Here is a 20626-nt window from a genome sequence, read left to right on the forward strand (position 1 = left end):
AGAGCTGGGAAGGAGCTCTGCATGGCGGCTGTGCCTTGGAGAGAGCTGCAGCTCCCAGGGTTTTTTTCCTCCACTTGGATCAACTTTGCTCTACTTTGGCGCGTCCCAAGGGGGTCCTGGCTCCTACTGACAACAGCATAAGCTTCTTGGGGTGTCTCTTCTGCTAGATTTTATGTGAAAATTGCGTTTTTTCGGTGCTAGTTGCCGTGCTTTGTGAGAAGACACGACGGAGAAGGGAGAGAGCTCGTTGTTTTTTCCAGCTCGGAAGCCATGGCGCACCTCCATTTTTGTGCGCTTCGTTGAAGAGCCGTTTCCGCCTCGGCAATACGCTCTGCGACCGTTGATTCGTGTCTATTCTTTCTTTTTTAGTATATTACCACGTTTTTTGCTTATCCTATTAAAAAAGAGAGAGAAAAACAATTGAATTTAAACATTTTAGTGGGTTTTTGAGGTTTCCCCTCCCCCTTCCGTTGTCAACGAAGGATCATTTTAACACCGGCCACACATGGATTGGGTATGTAAACAATCGATTTTGTTTTTATAAACGTATTTCCTATCATTTCGATAACATTTTAGTTATATTTTTGTAGTGACGCAGTATTTAAATTCGATTTTATTTACATCGTTTCGATTTAGTAAACTTTCATTTCGCCCCATTCTTAGTTTTGACAGGTTAACTATGCCCATATTTTGTTTAAAAATACATTACATCTCTTTTCCGCGTGAAAACGTCGCTCCTTTGTTCTAGCCCCGGCGCAGCGTTGGGGCTAGTTCTTTCCTTTCTTTCGATGTGCATTGACTGCCAACAGTAGCAGTCGGGACGCCTCACCTCTCTTTCAACTTTTGACAGTAAATGCCTGAGCACCCCATTCGGAGCACTGCTATTTCCCACCAATATTAAATGGATCCGAAGATGATGCGAGACGATGACAAACCCGAAGAGGGCTCGGTCCGTAGCAATGCTTCAAGGTACGGAGGGATTTTTTTTTTTGCTTTACTTTTTCTAAAAGGGGTGTTTGCATATGAACACGTTTACATACGCAGCCACATACATAAATTATACTTTAAAAACATTTTTTTCACTCTTTAGTAAATGACCTTGAGCGACGCCACTCCCTAGTTTAACAAATTCTCAAAGTTGTGCGTGGGTTTCAGGCCTTATGAGTGCTTTAGAACATTTTTAAAATGTGTTAATACACCGGTAATTTAAATATGTAATTGCCTACTTTCCGGACACGCTGCTTTTGCGGATGTGACCTTCTCCTTTTGGACACTGCTGCATTGCACCATTTGACAGCCAAAGCAGACGTTGCTATTTTAAGTGTGTTTTAAAGCTCTTGAATTGAACTACTCAAAAGAAACCTCGTGCATCTATTTTTAAGTGAGTTGTTGTGGTTGATGTATACAACGTTTCATCTTTAAATGCCAGACAGTTGCACGTGCACGTTGCTGCGAAGTAGCTTAATCGAAAGTAAATGTTTTGTTTTGGGCATTTTATTATTTTTTTGTTTGGGAGGGAGGCAATTTTTTAAATATTTTTTTTAGCAACAGTAACTAACAGTGGCCTAACCACTATCCTTGGGTTCCGGAGCAGCGTCCTATCTGGCATAAAGCGCTTCAACGCCTCATGTTTAGGAAAGCGCTTTATGAATGCAATTAAAATGTACACCTTGCTTACATTTTAAAAGTAAGGCTCGGTGATTGGTTCAGTGGTTTTACAAAGAGGAGCTGACACTTAGAGCCAGAACTTGTTGCATTCAAACATTGCTGCAGTGTATTGTTTATTTCATAAAGAGTAATTGATTGAACCTTTTCACCTACACTGGCGAAGATACCGACGAGCCCTGTATTCGAGATGCTTATTTCTTACTAATATTATAAACGTACACATCACTATTTTTTTTATTTTTATTTAAATCTGTTACTAAAATAAAACAGCAAAGTTGCTAAATATTTTGCAGATTGTAGGAACAGGCTCATCTTGTGTGACCTCAGCAAGGTCTAGACTAGTTTTGCTTCCCTATTTTCACCGCTGTGACTCTTAATTTTTGCGCACCTGGTAACATGCTTTGCACTAGCTTGTGCTAAGCATGTATGCATAAACTGTGTTTGTGTTCGATTTGCTTGACTGTGCATTTGACGAATAAAGGTCTAGAAAGTAAACTGCCTTGGAAACCTAAAACGCAGTTCATCTTTTAACTGTTCCATTTCAAACGAATCATTATGAATTATCTACATTAAGTGTCTGCGCGTTCCGGCGACTATTGGAATAAATAACATGTTTTTCATATTTGTGTGGATAGTTAAGCAGCACCTGAAGCAGTATTTTTTTTTGTGTGCAGGCTACAACTGCATAACATAAATGAGACTCCACGTTCCGATTTTCTTACCTGGTATATTCTGTTCAAGTCGTTTCCACAAGTTGGAAACTAGCTGTTAGGTTATGTAGAGGCCCACACAGTAAGTGCACACAATGACCTGTTGTGACATGAGTTCCTTATTTCCTTTTCGTTTCTAGGGTTGAAACTTAATGCTAATATTTTGGATGCACTGTCGTATTACCTTTTTTACATTTCCCTTTGCACTCTTGTTTGTTTCAGTACACTTTTAACTTAAGTTTATGGAAGTTGACCGAACTTCTTTGGTCTGCAAGTGTTAGCTCCCCTCGATCTGCTTCTTCACTCATACCGTGATTGGCATTGTACCACGATTTGGTGCATCCGTTGTTTGATATTTGGTTAGATTAATTACTTCAATTTTGTCTGCATAATTGAGTAGTGCTGCCAGTCTACCTTTTTATGTACTCGTTAATGCTTCATCCGCTACGTTAGATTTCCATACAAAGCCAAAACTCCGAACTTATTAGTTACTTTGACAGTTTGCAAACATATTTAAAGCAGTTTCTGTTGCATGTTTATAAGGTTTGCATTTTTGGCTCGGATGGCATGCCCAACACCTATACTTTGCAACACTTAAAATGTGTGGGATTTCTAACTTAGTCATGAACTGGAGACTTGGGCCCTTGGTGACATGGAGCTCACCTCTGTGTAAGGGACAGAATTGGAAATTACTAGGTTGCTGGGTCGCAAGTACACCAAAATTAGATATGGCGTAGGCTGCAGTTACCCATCCTTATCTACACTTAGTCTATATTTAATTAATATTTTTCAGATGGTCCGTGATGGATTTTTTTGTTTGTAACTGTACTGTACTGCACCTTTATTTGCTGTAGTGACCTTTTATTTCCTGTGTGTAATGGAAAACGAGCATTGGCGCTGTGTGTGTAATACAGTGAATGAAGTCTCCCTTTTCACCATTGTAAAAGACTTGGTGCAATTATCTTATGAAGTACTGTAAGTTTACAGAAGTCCCTTTTGGGTAAAGGGTGCACAATATGAAACCTAAACCTTCCCACTCACAGCGTTAACTATTCAGGCTATGCCCGATCTACAGGTCTCTCTTCAACGCCTGAAACTCCACCCTAGCGCAGGGAAATCACTCATAAGCGAACATCACCCAAACATTGAGTATTTATCAACTTGTATATTGCCTTTCTGAACGGAGTTGTTTCGAGGCACTTGACCAAAGGCTTGGATTAAAATGAACTCACTATTAAGTAGTCTAAATTGTGCGGTTTAGCGCCTGGGCAGTTTAGAGTTTACGTCGTTGACCCAATAAAAGATATATATGAAGCTCCGGCCATGTTTATAAAATATCACCCATTGACATTTAAAGCAAGTCATGGTGCTGAGATTTAAACACTTGTTCATTGTTGTCTCTTGTAGGTAGATTTATAAATTAATATGTAGGCGAGTTTCAGAATTAATCCTGTTTTCTAATCGCTGCAATGGCAAAATGTGGTTATGGATTGCTGGAACTGGGAGGAACATTTTTTTAAACATACATTACATAACACACCGTGGTCTCAAACTCCAGTGCCATAATGTTAGTTGCAGATATATTGGTCTGAAAAAAGTCTTGTGCAGACCCACATTTAACATTCTTTAGGCTGTATCATTTTCTCCAGTTCTTAATAAAACCACGATTATTGGCCTGAGTATGACTGCCATTTTGTGAAATTGATATCCACCAAATGACTTTATGCTCTCAAGAAGAAAGTTATTTTATTGTCAATTTGAGCTTTTTGACAAGATTGTCTGTTTTTACTTTCTTTTCTTGTACACTAAATACGTTTTACCTATCTGGTTAAGTTTAAAAGCCCATCAAGTTACAAAAGCGTTTTCCTTTGTCGCGTAGTCTGCTGCAAGCTGCACGTATTTGCGTGTAATGAGAAATCACCAGGAAGTGCTAGCAGGAAGTCTACTTTTTTTTTTTTTTTTTAACTGAGACAGGATTGGCTGTTCGCTGTCATGGCAACTGTGGAGATCCTGTCTCCTGAGTCATCTGAAGCAGAGCTCAAACGTGGTGACGTGTACAGAAGGCAGCTTGTCAAACCCTCCCCCACCTCTTCAACCCTAGTCTAGTGTTTGCTGTGCTAGCTGAGAACTCCTTTGTATGTAGTCACTGTACTCGATTCTCTATCCACCCGTCTTCACCCCCACCGACTCATTTTTTTTTTTTTTTTTACTTTTATCTGAGAACACCGGCTATGCATCCTGTCTGTGTAGATAAACCAGATTTAAATATTTTTTAACTACTCGGGTGCAATTGATGCGACTTCCCTTTTAGCAGCGCTCACAACAGGCGCTATTAAAGTGGAGGTCACGACAAAGATCCAAAGGCAGGGAATCCGTCTTCTGCAGGCACCGGAGGGATTTTTTTAAAATGTTTTCATGTCTGCCTGCTAAAAAGCTTCGCCGATAGCCAGGGGGGAATTTTATTATTTTTGGGATCAGTGTGCATGGTACGTTGACATAACTGCATTAGTAAAATGAACTAGCCTGAGCACTTAAATTTTCTTTGCATCAGTGTTAGAGGGCGGTGTGTGTATACAAAACCCACTAAAAACCAGGTATTTAAAGGTGCACCGAAAACAACCAAAAGGAAAGGCACCATAACCCATAGCCCTAACCCAGAAGGGGCAATAGTTGAACGTTCTCAGGATGGTTAATTTAGGCAAAATGCTATTCTAAACGTACTGACTGTTTCCAATTGTGTTCTCCTACAAGGGCTAATGTGTCTAGTTATATTTATGAGGAAGACTCACCCACACTTTACAGCATTCTTCATCGTTGGCGACCTCATCCCACCCTGGTAAGACAGTACTACCAGGGCAGACTCAACCAAAATGAAGAGGGAGTTATTGATAGAATAAAATCTGGATCACCAAGGAATCCAGATGGAGTTGTATGCCCAAAATACTTTTTTTTAATTGTGTATATAGTTGCTACCCCATGTACAATAAAACATTCAGGTTGGCAGCAGATGATTGTTTGGGTTTTAATGGCCCATGCATCTGTATTAAGCTGACATGTTTCTACCCACTTTAATGCCATTATCAATCTGGCAACCTTCAAAGCAAAAAAGGATCCCTGCCTCTTATTTTTAATTACAAGAGGCCTAGTGCACAATTGTCATAAAAGGAATTCCTACCTTGAGAAGACACATAAAAGAAAAGGGATTTCCTAATCATAAGGTACCATGCTTCAAGAGATGGGCGGTGGAGGTATCCTGTCATCACACATTCATCAAGAGGTATACCTGCGTCTGATCCTACTTAGTCTCTATGCAACAGCTGCTTCTGTCCAACATGTAGGGGGGAAAAAGTTTGGGAACCTGCCACTCTGACATTGGGCAATACCTGCACCATGAAAGGGGGCAATATATTTTTCTGCACCACGTCTCCCGACCGCACGCACACTGTTGAGCCAACAGAGAAGGGAGGGGATTCACCTTTTCCTCGTACTTCCCATACTGAACAACTGCACTATTCAGGCACTGAATTAGCCGGTAAATGGAAAGACCTTCTAAACCTAGACATATTTGAAAACTAGATACCCAGGGGAGTCCAGGATGACTTGTCTTGCATGGGTCTCGTGCCTTTTTTTTATTTTTTTTTACCCCCTCATGCCCTGCACACCTCAAACTTTACCTGAAATCACTCATTTTCTCCACACATTGAGACATTCCGGATTGTACGTGGATCAGCAAAATTCCTCCCACCCAGCGCCTGGCTTGCCACATGTCTCCTGATGATAAAATTCTACCCCATGTGTGGATGGGCCTAGCACATTGAACAGGCTTGAATAAAACCAGGGACAATGCCAAGCCAGTATCTTTTTTGAATCGTCTCTGGTTTGATCTGTTCGGTTGCAAGCGCTAGGATGAGCCACACAAGTGGTGTATCGTTTTTATCGGCACAAGTGTGGGAGGTAGGAAATTTGTCAGCTCCAGCAGATTCAGGAACTTTGCCTCACAGAAAGTGAGTAAACTGATTTCTTTCTAGCCACATTTAACGTTAAGGCCTTATGGGTAAAAAACAATGTTGGGGGATTCATACACTTAAACTTGACTGGGTGTCTAGCTTTTAGAAATGTCTGGGCTTGGTAGGTTTCCCTGTGTGTCGACCAAGCTAAGGCTCAAGATCCACAGGTAACCACTAACAAAAAGGTAGTATTGAGTGGATAAGAAATTGGCCTGTCTATGTTGCCTTTTGGGGCATTCTTGTTGTGGGTCATTGGGGCCTGGAATACAAAGTGTGTACAGTTTTTATTGAAACAAGTATGGAAGCGCTAGGGGGTAGGAAATAAGTAGATCCTTGCAGATTCAGAAACCTTCTCTCACAGAAATGTGAGGGAAGATGTGTGTGTCTTCTCTTTGTCAGTTTGTAGAGCATTGTGAGTAAGAAAAGGTAGGAGAGAACCCATGCAAGTCAGGACATCCTGGGTGGCTAGTTTAAGGAACTGTCTCAGTTTTTAGTTTTTCCTGGGTGGCAGCTGAGCTAGGGCACACATTCCACAGTTAGCCACCATGTTTACACACTGAAAAAAGGTAGTTTTGCTGAGCGAAGTGTCTCCAGGTCGCATTTTGGGGTACTTTGTGTCTCAAGCACTAGGCCCAGCTACACAGTGGGGAATGTTGTATTTTTTAATACCAGGACACTGGGAACACACAGATTTGTTATCAGATGGAATTTCTGTCTTATTGACTTCTAAATGTAAGTCTGTGTACAAGAAAGAAGGCATTTTGCAAAATGCCCTCTCAATCACGCAGTAGTAAGGGTAACCCCAAATTGTACTCAGTATCTTGTGCACATTTCAGAAATACATAGTTCAGTGTCCCCCCCCCCCCCCCCCCCCCCCCCAATATTATTTTGCCATAAATATTTCTGTATGGTCAGTACACAATGACCACTCACAAGCAGTAGCTTAGTTTTTGGCTCTGGGTATCGTATGTTTTTTTTGTTTTTTCTTCTTTTCAGAACCTACTAGAAAGGTTCAGCGGACTTAATTTCAATGATAAGTTTACTTGGGAAAACCTTGAGAAATGTACACACGACTCCTTGCTGGATTCAGAACTGTCTACTTTTCAGAAATGTATATCTTTCTGGGATCGCCCATGGGCTTCACACCTGTTTTTACAGCACACAGATTTGGCGTGGATACCTTTTGTGGAAAAGGAAGGTTTAAGTGTGAAGTACACCGGGGGTAAAGCCATGGCAATCAAGTTAACATGCAAATTTTTTTTTTTAGCAGGTTTAAGCCTGAAAAGCAAATTTGGTCTAGCATGTGTTTCAGATCCTTGAACGGAGACCATGTTTATGATCCCAATTTAATCGTTTGATGTTCCTGACCCTGGTTGTGTGTCTGCACCAACTCCCCTTATCTGCTAAATTTGGAGCATATAGCATGCCAAAACGACAGTTTTACGTGCCCAAGTATAGTAATTCAGCAGTTTGAAGATGGCGTTTGTGTTTCTTGCAGTGCAGTTATTCCTGGAATTGAACCCTAAGCCTGTTAGTTGAGACACTCCCTGTTCTTTTGCAGCAACGTCTTATTCGAAGACGCTTACTTTGTGTAAAGACTGGTAATACAATTATACCTATTATTCGTTTCTCCTTGTTTTATTGGGATTTAATAGGAATATTTTTACATTTTTCTACATTTCTGCATCAAGCAAATTAAATGGTAGGCTTGTACGCAGTTAGTGAAATGGATTTTACCGGAATTGGGAGCGAAGCAGGCGGAGCACTGACACTAGTGTATTTTTGTCTCTCATTGCTAAGCAGCTACTCTGAAGTTTCTCTCTTGTGAGATAACCTTTAGCCTTGAGGGGGTACTGGAGCATGTACTTCAACTGCAGTGCTCGTAGTCTCGATTTCACACTCAAGAAGGATTTACTTTTCTCCTGCACCTTCCTGGTGTAGTCCGGGTTGATGCAATTCTACACTTCTTAAACAAGGGTTCCACAGGAGGTGTAAAGAATGCAGTCCCTGTCACAGGAGTTAAGGATCCTGGTGATGATGGCCCTAGCGATTGAGGGTGGGGTGGGATGGAGGGAGGGTTACAAGGACCCTGTATGCCTGCGGCACCATGAATTAGTTCGACAGCCTTTGTGGCCACAGCTCACTCCTTTAGTTCGACAGCCTTTGTGGCCACAGCTCACTCCGCAGCTAGTTCTCCAAGGAAGTTCTCTGTTGAGGTCCCTTCCGCTCTCCAGGAACCCCAGCAAGTGATTGTTATTGCATCGAGAATCCCTGCTCCTGGGCTTGGCTGATGGTTTTGGGTCACTGAATTGACTGCCATGAAACCGGCCTGATCACCACACTGTACCATTGTGGGCTAGCTGACATGGCCTGTACCAGACTGCACCACAGTGGTGGCTCTTGCAGTTCTGTGTTAAGCCTCCGTGCTTTTGTAGGGTGCAGGAATCGTTCACCAGAGATCCAGGTGGCTCCAACCGCTTCCCACATGGGAGCCTGCCCGGTTGCCTCGCTATGCAGCTGGGGCTAGCTGGTGGGGCTCGTCCCACCCTGCACCCCATCAGTGACTCCCCCCTCGCGGTTGCGTCAGGCTTCAGTATTACAGTGGTGTTGTATAGCTATTTCAGATAAGTTATTTTAGCAAGCTAGGCCTGTTGTTGTGTACTTTAGCCCAGTTACATTTTATCCAGCATCGCTTTATTTTTCTAGCATTAGCCACATTTGCGCTGTTTTACTTTATCTATTTGTTCCTTCGCCTAGGAAAGGATTACATTCTTGGCATTTCACTTTGGCCTATCTGACTGAAGCCTTAAGGAAAGCACAATCAGCAAAAGTGGTACGCTGTGTCTCCAACATTCACAGAAACAAACCTATTCCTACATGGTACTCTTTCTTAGAATGTAAACTATTTTATCATAAAAACACTGCTTTGTTCCATACTTGTTATAGAGAGAGTCCATCCAGATGACCACGATTACACGCTGATTCCCTTTGCTACCGCTGCTTGCTTAGGTTACCGAATCCCTGGCCTACATGGGGATGGAGTCTCTCTAGGCTTCTTTGATCAGGTATGAGGAATGATGTCTTCCCAGGGGGGAAACCTGAAAGGCGGATTAGGGCTTATTACGATGTGCTCTAACATAGCTTAGGTGGGAAAAATGTCACTCTTCGTGGCAGTATGATGGGTCTGCTTTTGTGTTTCACACTCCTTGTCACCCTTTTGCTTTTAGTGTTTTATCGTCCTAGTTAATGGAATACATGAAATTTTATCTAAGGTGCTGTTACTTTAATAAACCCTTATTGAAGTATATTCTGCCTGTCTTTGCCTGTGTGAGACTAATGTAACGGAGACAAAGGGACAAGATCTGATCGACCAAGATTCTCCTGGGGAGTCTTTCTTGTCATGCACCCGGTTGCCACAATCATCCCTGCTCTTGGGCAGAGATGAGGTGCTGCTTGTTAGCCAGAAAACCCAGATTAGGCCGACAGGCGTCACATGGTGTGGAATTTCACACAAATATCATAGCGTCTATTCGATTCAACGCCGGCAAAATGCTGCTGGTTTCTTCGAGCGGCTTGATTATAGTTCGGACTTATGCTTACACCTATTCGTCACTTTAATTCCCCTTTGACTGGATATATTAGGAATATAAATTTAAAGAATTTCTAACTCATGATCAATCTGAAACTGAATAGCCCTGAAGAAGCCCTAGGTTAAAGGGCAAAACGCATTGGCTGTTTTCATATTTTGTACATTATGTTGTACCAAGACCAATATGGAAGAAAATAATGAAAGAAAATAAAGACTTGATGTATTCACACCACAAGAGAATTGGACTTTCTTTACCTACAATCTGATTACTGTTCATGAGTGGTGCACCACCATTATGATTTTCATTCTCACAGAATAGTTTTAGACTACAGACATTTAAACAGTCACACGCACATTTGCAATACAAAATGCACAGCACTTAGGAACAATATAGGGCGCAAAACTTACAAAACGACACTTGATATTTACAATTGGTTCTTCTGCCAGAAATCTAGCTCCTGAAAGAAGGGACCTAACTAGTTTAAGCGCTTTAGGCTCTCAGAAAAAAATCTTCAGACTCCCACAAGGGTACAAGAAAAGTCCAGGACTACTGTTAGCTCGTGTTACATCTGTTTTACATGACATTGACCCTGAGGCATTTTCATACGTGGATATCTACCTACCTTACGGACGACGACTCGTGCAACATTTAAAAGTGGTGTAGGATTTGGTGAATTCAGCTGCAAATTTAATTAAATAAATAAAATAACTTTCCTTAGCATCCTGTTTCTAGGATACAAATTATCGGATGAAGGCAATTGCCTTGCACCCCAATTTTTGGAAAAATGCGCACAACTACAACCGCCAAATACAATCAAAAAGCTTCCGTCTTTATTGGGCTTTTTAAATTTTGGCAGAACATACATTCTAGACTATGCACAACGTATTAAACCATTATGACTTAATATGTCCTGACTTTACCAGCAAATACTGGACAGTCGAACACACGCATTCTCTGAGCATTACAAAAAGACATGCTTGAAGCAAAACACCTACGTACAATGGACAACAAAAATCAACTGGTTGTCAAAGTAATTGCTGGTGCCAATGGTTTCACCTATGTAACGTTCAAAGATCACATTTGTACTCTACAACTAAACAATGCTTTGCTTCTACTGAGAACATTCTCACTGCTGTCTCTTTTTGATGACAGCCATCTGAACAACTGGCCCAGGGGAAACTTATCTCCCATCTCATGTCTTTTCTCTCATTCCAGCCCATGAGGCTGTCATCAACGCTAGTGTCCCTAATGCTAAGGCATTACGTCCATGTTGGATCCACTGGGCAATGTCTGACGGCCACCGATTTTGACTATTTGGGACTCAAAATTACAAACCCAAGCGTTTTTTTGCAATATGAACTCAAATACCCAGTTACAGCAAACACATTGCCTATTGAACAATATCAAACCATTTTGTACACTGATGGTTCAGCCCAACCAGCTATAGGCACTAAACATCAATATTCCTCTGCTTGCGCAGTCGTGAGTGGGTACATGAAAGATGGCAAGTTCCATCCACAACACACTTACATGCAGACCTTAAGGGACTGCACTGAACAGCTAGCAGAGCTCAAGGCTCTGTTAATGGCACTGGCACACACGGATCCTGAACAGCTAGTGCTGATTGAAGGACTGGACACCATAGTAAGAATCCCAATGAATATCTGCATTACTGGCACCAGAATGGGTTCAGAGATGCAAAAGGAAACACCATTAAACATAGACTACTGTGGGGAAAGGTAGCGGATCTGAAGGAAACGCTACCCAATGTCCATGTTGTACATACACTAGGACATCAGCGCGTTGGAATAAACCTTACAGGCAACATCTTGGCTGATGAAGCAGCCAAACAGCAGTCGCTATGGCTTCTGTTGCTGCAATAACTCATTCTAGGACGAAATTGGACGACGAAACACTGACAGCTGAGAAAGCTTCGGCTGATGGCGTGCCCTTAACGAAAGCATATCCTGTAAATATTCCTACTGGATATCATGCCTCAATACTGCCCTAGCAGTTATACTAGAGGTGTGTAATCGTGTGATTCCCAGTAGAGACCAGAATTGATCAAAGCAGCGCATGAGGGAGTTGATTCTGGCCATGCTGGTGTGTCAGCCAAAATATCATTGTTACGAGCATGTTACTGGTGGCCAGGTCTATACAGACCGACCATGCAGTATGTCCTTTGTTGTGACATCTGCCAGCAAATAAAAGGAACCGCCGTCAAACGCCCACCGCAGACACCCCTCCTAATTTCCAATAAACCATTACAATGTGTGTACTTGGACCATTGTAGTCCCATGACAGTGCATACAGATACATCTTAGTCGCTGGTGACCTGTGCGCCAGATTTCTGTGGGTTCGGCCACAGCGCTTGGCTGATGCTCAAACTGGTATTAACGATTTTCAAGTCTTTATCAGTACATATGCTGTTGTCTTTCCACTTGGACCAGGGCCCTGCTTTTGCCTCCAGGGCTTTCAGGGATGCCTTGGCTTAGTTAGGGGTCCAACTGCATTACTTGTCTCCATTTCATCCAGAGGGTGTGGAGCGACGAAACCGAGATTTAAAGCAATCCCTATTAGCCAGAGTATTGGGTAAGGGTCGTCATTGGCTTACACACATGTATGGAGTCCATAGAGCACTCAACAATCTGCCCAGAAGCTCCCTAGCGTGGCGTACTTCATATGAATGCCTGTTTGGCACACAAATGTATGTTTCAGACCTTGATGGTCCTGGCGTGGAGGCGGCAGGTACACCTTTTGACATAAAAGAACATGTCACTGTCTTGCAGGACTTAGTTTTGTGATGACAACGCATCTGCCAGGGCCGCCTCCTTGGGAATAAGGGATGTCCCAATAACATCTACCAGCTGGATTCCAAAAGTTCGGGATCTAGTACGAGAAAAGATGATTCTATTCAAGTATTTAGGTCCTTCCTTGTGCACTGGTTCCGGTGCTGGGAATACACAGTACCAGAACTGTCATCCTACCACTGCTGCCTGGTACCAAAGAAAATCACTTAGTCTCCATCGACAATGTCAAACTATACCATATGGCCGATTCTGCACAGAAGACCTGGGGGGACTCCTGGGTAGTACCTAAATCCTGCTCACTACAAACCAGGATGTTCCTCCACAGGTTTTAAGCAACAATGCTGATACCTCTTCGAGCTTGGGCAGGTTGGAAAATAAGCGATATTGGTGTTATTTGTAGTAGAAGTTAGTGGAACTGATACATGGTCATTAACTTCCTGAACGCTCTACAGTTGAACTGGTGGTTGAGAAGAAAAATGTGTTTTTAGGACCTCACAGTCTGCAGAGATTTGTCCCTAGGGAACATTTCTGCTATACCAATTCCTGATTAAATTGTTTGGGATAAAGTTTTATTTTTAATTTTTATTTATTTATTTATTTTTTATAAAGACATTTTTATTGATTTTGCAAAATAAAACAGTGATACATACATGTAACTAGGCGCCAACGGGCACCGAACAAGGTCAATCCTGAGTCCTGGACAGCACCCTGAGTGGAAAGATTATGCACCTCCCTGCAAAATTGTCTCGTGAGAATTTTCACCCATTAGAAGGGTGAGAAGGAAGGGCTTGTTCAGGCTCTTCCGGTGCTAGGCCCGTCGATAGTGCCGGGAGGATGACTGTTGTGGCCTCCCATTTCCCCCATACCTTATTATATTTATTCGGGCACCCTCTAGCCTCGTAGACAAGTTTTTCACGTTGAGCACACCAATCCACTCCTCGCCTCCATTTAGTCAAGGTTGGTGCGCTTTTGGTTTTCCAGTCTGCCATTATATCTCTTTTAGCCACTAAGCATGCTGTCCGAGAAAGGTCCGTTCCGCCCTCCTCAGTCCGGTATCACCCATTATCCCCAGTAGGAGCGGCTTTGGTGTCAACCCCATGTCCATCTGTAGGGCCGTTGAGATCTCCCTTGTAACAGCCTTCCAGTAAGCTTTAATGATTGGGCAGGACCATACCATGTGGAAAAGGTCTGGGTCCATACAACGTGGACAGTCGGCTGCAGTACGGAGACCTGCCCTGTACAACCTGACTGGTGTTAAGTAGGCCGCATGGAGATAGTAAGTCTGTATTAGTCGGAGACGAGTCGTCATCGTTAAGGTGTGTGGAGCTGCTAAAGTCTCATTCCAGTCTACCTCTTTCATAGGACCCACCCACCCCTCCCATCTCCGACAGAGTCCCTCTAGGGAGTTGGCAGTGGTGGCGATTAGTGAAAGATATATCTGGGAGACACCCCCCCTGCCCAGGTTACCCATCAGAGCTTTCGCCTCCATAGGGCTGTATTCGGGTATGTCATCCCCTAATTGGATTTCTGTCAGTAAGGCGTGACGGACCTGGAGGTACCTATGGAATTGTGTCTTGTTTAGTGAAAACATTTTCTGGAGGTCTTCAAAGGAGCGCATGTGTGAGCCTTCCCATACGTCGCCCAGTGTAGAAATACCTATATTGTCCCACTTCTGAAATCCTTCCAGATCTGCTACCTCCCTTAAATGTGTTCCCTGCCATAATGGGGTTTGATGGGTGTGGCGCTGGGATAAAGTATTATTATTTGATATATATATATATATGGCCCGACCGAGATAATTTCAAATTGCTTGTGTATTCAAACTTTCCATGAACAATTTAGTTCCACCCGGAGTAGTTTCTAATGATTGGGATGTGAAAACAGTTGATTCTATGATGTCTGATTTGCAGTATTATACCGTATTTGAAAATCAGTATGTATATCAATCCAAAGAAAATTATGGAGATATGTTCTGTTATAATAACTATAGCCATCATTTTATTCACAGAACAAGTACCCCAAATACTCTCTTCAGTAACGCACAGTGTGAACACTGTCTGATTTCACCAGTGGGGAGTTCAAAACGTATCCCGAAAAATGTGAACATTTCTGTGGGTACAATGTTAAAAATGTCTCGTCATTATTTTAAATTGCCAGTGATGGAAAGTCAACATGTTTTATTGACCAATACACAATTAATTTATTCTGATTTAATTTGTTTCCCGGTTAGCTATTGAAGACTAACAATATTGGTTGAAGTTGATAGACTTAAAAAGAGTGTGGGGAACAAAAATTGGCAAATAAGGGGAAAGGAAGCTTTATTTAGTGCATACATGATAGCTGATATTTTTAAATCAAACTGTATAACAAGTAAGTTGCTTAGACCTGGCTAAAATTAAGAAATTGAATGGCCCAGTATTCATTCCCCTGTAAAATTTTATAAATGGCAAAAGTATATAAATGCATCTGAAGATCAGCTCGATGCAAGGGTTCAGAATGGAATATTTAACACATCACTTTCACGTCCTGATGGGTGGTTATTGTGGCCTGTAGACACTAATGGGTGCCATACACGTTTTGTAAATTCCACTGGAGATTTTAGAACAAATAGGCCGGACCCTTGCTATGTCATTGGAACACTCTGGTATAGTGACAGTGTAGGGAAATTATGCCAACAGAGCTTGAAAAGTTCCTCACTAGATGCTGTTAAAGAACACCTCAGTCTCCTGTCTAATGAAACAGATTTACAGGACTTCCTGTTAGGCCCCAGAAGACAACGCAGAAAGCGCTTCTTATATGCAGTATTTAATGAGATTTGAAAACTTTCCCAACAAGAGGCAGCTACCGGGGTAAGGCAAATTGATCAGGAAAATTTACAGAAAGCATTAGCCGTTGTCGATAAAGGGATTAACACCTTGTCCGACTGCATATAAACTTTAAATAACATTGTATCCTCTGCAATAGACATAGTACAGAGTGACATGTCATCTTTACACCATGGACAGAGTCCGCTTAAGTCCATTATGCAGTTAGGTTGGACACTGAAAGCAGGTGGTGTTCCTTGGCAAAAGGTTAATGCAAGGGACATATTCAACATTTTATTTAACGCGACAACAAAAAATGACTAAGAAGGAAGCGACTTGTCATGCTAAACATCGAGAAATTAGAAAAGGTGCCCTTTACTGTGGCTGAAATTCCATCTGCTGAATGGCTAATACATGGGGTTATAAATCTGCCCAGTTTAACACTTCTATTCACAATTTGCTTAAGACACATTCCAGTAGGCAGATATGAAAGGTTGGGAGATTTCGTGCAAATGTTTCAATGGCATGAAAGACGTCTTTCTTAGCGGTAGTGAATGCAAGACTTCAGTGAGCCATTTGATGGTTTGTAAACAGCTGTCCTTGCATGGGGGGACGTAATACCTCTGCAGCGAACTTGGCTTGTTATGTGAAGGTAGTTTTAGTTCCTTTGATTACACCTGCTTTCCAGGTGCTCTCAAATGGAAGCTACATGCTCCTTACCTGTGAGTTGTGGAATGCGAGCCAGAATAACTTATGTAATTTCGGTCTCCCATATATCATGTTGTGGGAATGTCCTCTCCCTCCCCACCCCACCCCCCACAACGAGAAGTAGCAGAGATTTGGCCTCATATATGCTACTTCAGATGTGAATTTTGACAAGTTGAGCAGACTGCAGGTTTTGTTTCAAAAACATGTGGCGCTTACATCTGCGCACAAGACTTGTGCGCTTCAAGTTATGAGGTCATCTGCCGAAATTCAGTCCCTTTTAAGCAGAAACTTTCCGAGACACTTTGGTAACACGTGGGACGAATATTCAATGCGTCCAGTACTACTGGAATTGCGCATTTCTTTAAGACTGTTGGTTCTGATTTTATCACACCTCCCCCTCTATATGTGCCTTAATACCTTCAGCCATACACTCAATATTTTAGAGTGTTTTCGGGGGAATAACTTTTGCTATAATCGGTGACCTCCTGCTGTTGCTACGTTTTCTGCACGATGGCTGTCCCTTCACAACAAGGACTGAAAGTGCTTCCACCAGCACAACTGTCTCGTTAATGCATGATGCAGTATTTCAGAGCACCACTCCGGGAACAACTGGAGTGCGACTGGTCTTTGTCATTCAGACTGGTTTTGGATTGTGTGCAGCCCGTGTTTCGATGCCTTTGGTGCCTTTTCAAATGTACACTCGTTTGTCTTTCTCCGCGGCGCTTACTTTCATTGGACGCTGATCTGTTGATGTTCTTGATTTGGGCTCATTACCAGACGTGGGTTGAGGGTGCGTTTGCTACGGGAAGCTGTCTGAGTTGCCTTTGTAGATAATGCAGCTCTCAACTCAACATTGGGCACAATACGGAATGCTGCTGCCTCAGCTGGAGCTCAGGCTTTGGAACACGAGTGCTCTGTGTTTTTCCTTGTCAATGATGTGGATATTTTATCACCTATTGAAGTGGAACTGTCCTGGCTTTAGTTGACCTGGACATGATTGGCGATTTTAAAAATGACACTGCCTTGATTTTGGTTTTATTGGCGCCACTACTGAAGTTTAAAATTGTCCTTTTTCTTCATGCTCAAGTGTCTTAATTTGTCATTATTGACATTTATGTTTTTATGATTAGATTGTATTAGGCTTTTATTTAACATTAAGCTTTGAACCACCAAGGGGAGGGTGTTGTATAGCTATTTTAGCTATATTTTAGACATGTTATTTTAGCAAACTAGGTCTGCCGTTGTGAACTTTAGCACTTTAGATTTGTTCCTTCGCCAAGGAAAGCCTCACATTCTTAGCATTTCACTTTGTGCTTTACTTAAGGCTGCAGTCAGATAGGGTTGCCGGCAAAAGTGGTACGCTGTGTCTCCAGCATTAACAGAAACATACATATTCCTATGTGGGGACCCTTTCTTAGAATGTCAACTGTTTGTTATAAAAACACTTCTCAGTCGCATACACGTTGGAGGGAGATTCCAGCCAGATGACCATGACTACATGCTGATTGCCTTCACTACAGCTGCTTGCTTAAATTACCGAATACCTGGCATACATGGGGGCTCTGTCTCTCTAGACTACAGGCTTCCTTGCTGAGTTATGAGGGATGACTTCTTCCAAGGAGGAAACCTGAAGGGCGGATTAGGTCTTATTACACTGTGCTCTGACCTAACTTAGGTAGGAAAAATATACATCACTCCTAATAGCAATATGGTGGGACTGTTTTTGTGTTTCACACTCCTTGTCACTCTTTTGCTTATACTGTGTTTTATCATCCTAGTTATTGCAACTTTAAGTTGCAGTTACTTCAATAAACCCTTATTGAACTATATTCTGTCTCTGTTTTGTGTGAGACTAATTTAACTGAGAGAAAGGGATGAGATCTGATCGACCTCGATTCCCTTGAGGAGTCTTTCTTGTCATGCGCTTGGTTGCCATAATCTTCCCTGCTCTTGGGCAAAGATGAGGCGCTCCTAGTTAGCCAGAAAACCCGGATTAGGTAGACTGGCATCTCATGGTGTGGGATTGTACTTAGTACCCCACTATTTGTGCCATTCTGCCACCCAGATCTAGTAGCCTCATTAGGATAATGAGACTCTATGCAACAGTGGGGCTCAGGAATCTTCCCCTGGATCCCCAAGCGGCTCCAACTGCTTCCCCCGTTGTGACTGCTATGCTTGGGAGTCTTCACAGCTGTCAGTTTGCTCTCAACGGCAGAATTGTGCAGGATTCCCGTGGGCCGTCCAAAAGTTCAGAGGCTCATGTCCTGTCTGCCATATTGCAACTCCCCCGATGGCACACTTTCTTAATTTTGTGACTGAAGCCTTGCTGTCTACCAACTATCATGAAGGTCACCTATGGTGCCCATTGTTTTTTAGCTAGCCATTCTTCATACAAGAAAGACCATTACACTGTAAGGAAATTGACAAAATAGACACTGCTCGTTGAATGGGTCCTTGTGAAATTGAATCAATTGGTAGCTATGCCTAAGGGAGGAAGTAGGTTTTGAACTGAAATGCCCTTTAGAGCTCCCTTCTGAACCCTACCCCGTCCAAAACAAACTCTTACTCACAAACTATTTTTCTGTTTATTGTTAAAAGCAATGTTTTTTTTCTCACCTCTGTAGGGTGACTGAAATATAAGCTTGAAAAATGCACGTAGTTGGCATTTATGTACAATATTGTGTTGCACTTGGCCTATGTGGAGTGAGTCATACATTGTGCTTAGTGATCACCTGTGCCAGATCTGGATTTTGAACCTGCAGTACACTGCATGCTGGGATTTTTTGTTACATGCTTAATCTTGAAGTTATTGGTATTACGGAGTTTGAGAGGCCATGGATCATGGCATTACCACCATACAAATGGGAGTTTGAGGGCTTAAACAACATTTCTGTTCTGTTTAGCTGGTCCCATGTTTTTTTTGGGAATGTGTTACTTGAGGGTGAGGCTAGTGTTTGGGGTGAATCTAAGTGCCTTGGCTTTTGGTGATAGTTGGGGTTCAAAACTGCCAAGATTCATGTTATTTTCCCAAGCTTATACCGTTTCTTGTTCTTCGCAAATAACAGAAATCGAGTTTTGGTTGAGTTGAGCTTCAGATTTTGAAGATGTGCTAGCAATGTCTGAGCCTTTGTCTGAAGTTGAGTTGTGCATCAGTATATTAGTAAATCTTGATGCGGTTATCTGCGAGCAAAAAACGAAGTGGTTCCATTTATAGGTTGAAGATGACAGCACAGTATGGATCCCTGGGATGGGGCGTTTGTCAACAAGGTTTTGGAGAACCACTGAAGGCTTTCGCTTGCACTTTCATGTCTTCATCAGCATGTGGATGTTCACATAATTCTCTAAAAAGCTTGAAGTTGTTTAGAAGAGTGTTTGCATTGGACGTGGACTTACTAGGGCGAGAGGATTTTGAGCATTAGATTGTCTATTTAGAAGTCGCTGAAGAATTTGATGGTTTGGTCTTTTCATTTGGGTTGGCCATGGTTTGTTGGTAGGACCCTCAACAAGGATGGCAAAGTAGGCAGTATGGATGTCTTGTATTTTGGTGTGTGTTGGTTGTGTGACATACTGTACAGTGTTAGTAACTCAAAGAGGATGTTGGATTTTTTTATTTGTTTTTAGCTTGTGCTGTTGGGAGGTTGAAGTCAAATGTTGTCAGCATGTCATATAGGCGAGTTAGCAAGGACATCTAAAAATTCAACCATGAAGGCCTTGTTATTTTCTGGAGGTCCGTAAATGAGATGGCAGGTGGCAAGCTGAGTTGCTGACAGTGGAAAATGACATGCCGTCAGCTCTGTGGAGTGCTGTTTGCCTAGGTTTCAGTGCTCGGAGAATATATGGATAACAGTAGGGCCTACTCACTTTGTGTGTGTGGTCCACACGAGGGATGCTGTAGCCTGTGGGAAGGCGAACATCTAGAATGTTTGAGGAGGAACCATGTTTGTGTGATGAGGGCATCAAGCTTTGGAAGATCACGTGGTCTACAGCACGTTAAGTACTTTAGAGCGAATGTTAAGGAGCAGTAGTTGGAAAGTGTTTTGTAGTATGAGGGCGCCTGGTAGTGAAAAGTGTACAATGTTTGGATTTGTGTGTTGTGTTATTGCTTTGTAAATGGGTCACCTAGGACTCTGAAGGTTTCAGTGGAACAGGAAGTCTGGCTCAAAGACCTTCCTGGCACTAGCAGGCCCAAATAGACTGTGCCATTGTTTGTCCTTCAAGGTGTCAATAGAAACAGGTAGTTATTCAGTGATTTTAGTCCTAATTGTGTAGCATAAATACTACTTTTTAGAGGATTGATCACTTATTGATATAGTGTCGTGAATATACTTT

At 42.3% G+C, this 20626-nt stretch overlaps 1 protein-coding gene across 2 annotated transcripts in view; it reads left to right on the forward strand.

Moving 5' to 3' along the window:
* The window catches only part of CHD2 (chromodomain helicase DNA binding protein 2), a 1519436-nt gene continuing 1498810 nt past the window's right edge, over nucleotides 1–20626 (forward strand). For both annotated transcript variants that reach the window (XM_069222751.1, XM_069222752.1), the window contains exons 1-2: nucleotides 1–514; nucleotides 851–969. In XM_069222751.1, coding sequence (XP_069078852.1) covers nucleotides 902–969 — 68 coding nt within the window. In that variant the 5' untranslated portion in view covers nucleotides 1–514; nucleotides 851–901. The remainder of the gene's footprint in view (nucleotides 515–850; nucleotides 970–20626) is intronic.

Source organism: Pleurodeles waltl, chromosome 3_1 (genome assembly GCF_031143425.1).
Source record: "Pleurodeles waltl isolate 20211129_DDA chromosome 3_1, aPleWal1.hap1.20221129, whole genome shotgun sequence".
Taxonomy (NCBI): domain Eukaryota; kingdom Metazoa; phylum Chordata; class Amphibia; order Caudata; family Salamandridae; genus Pleurodeles; species Pleurodeles waltl.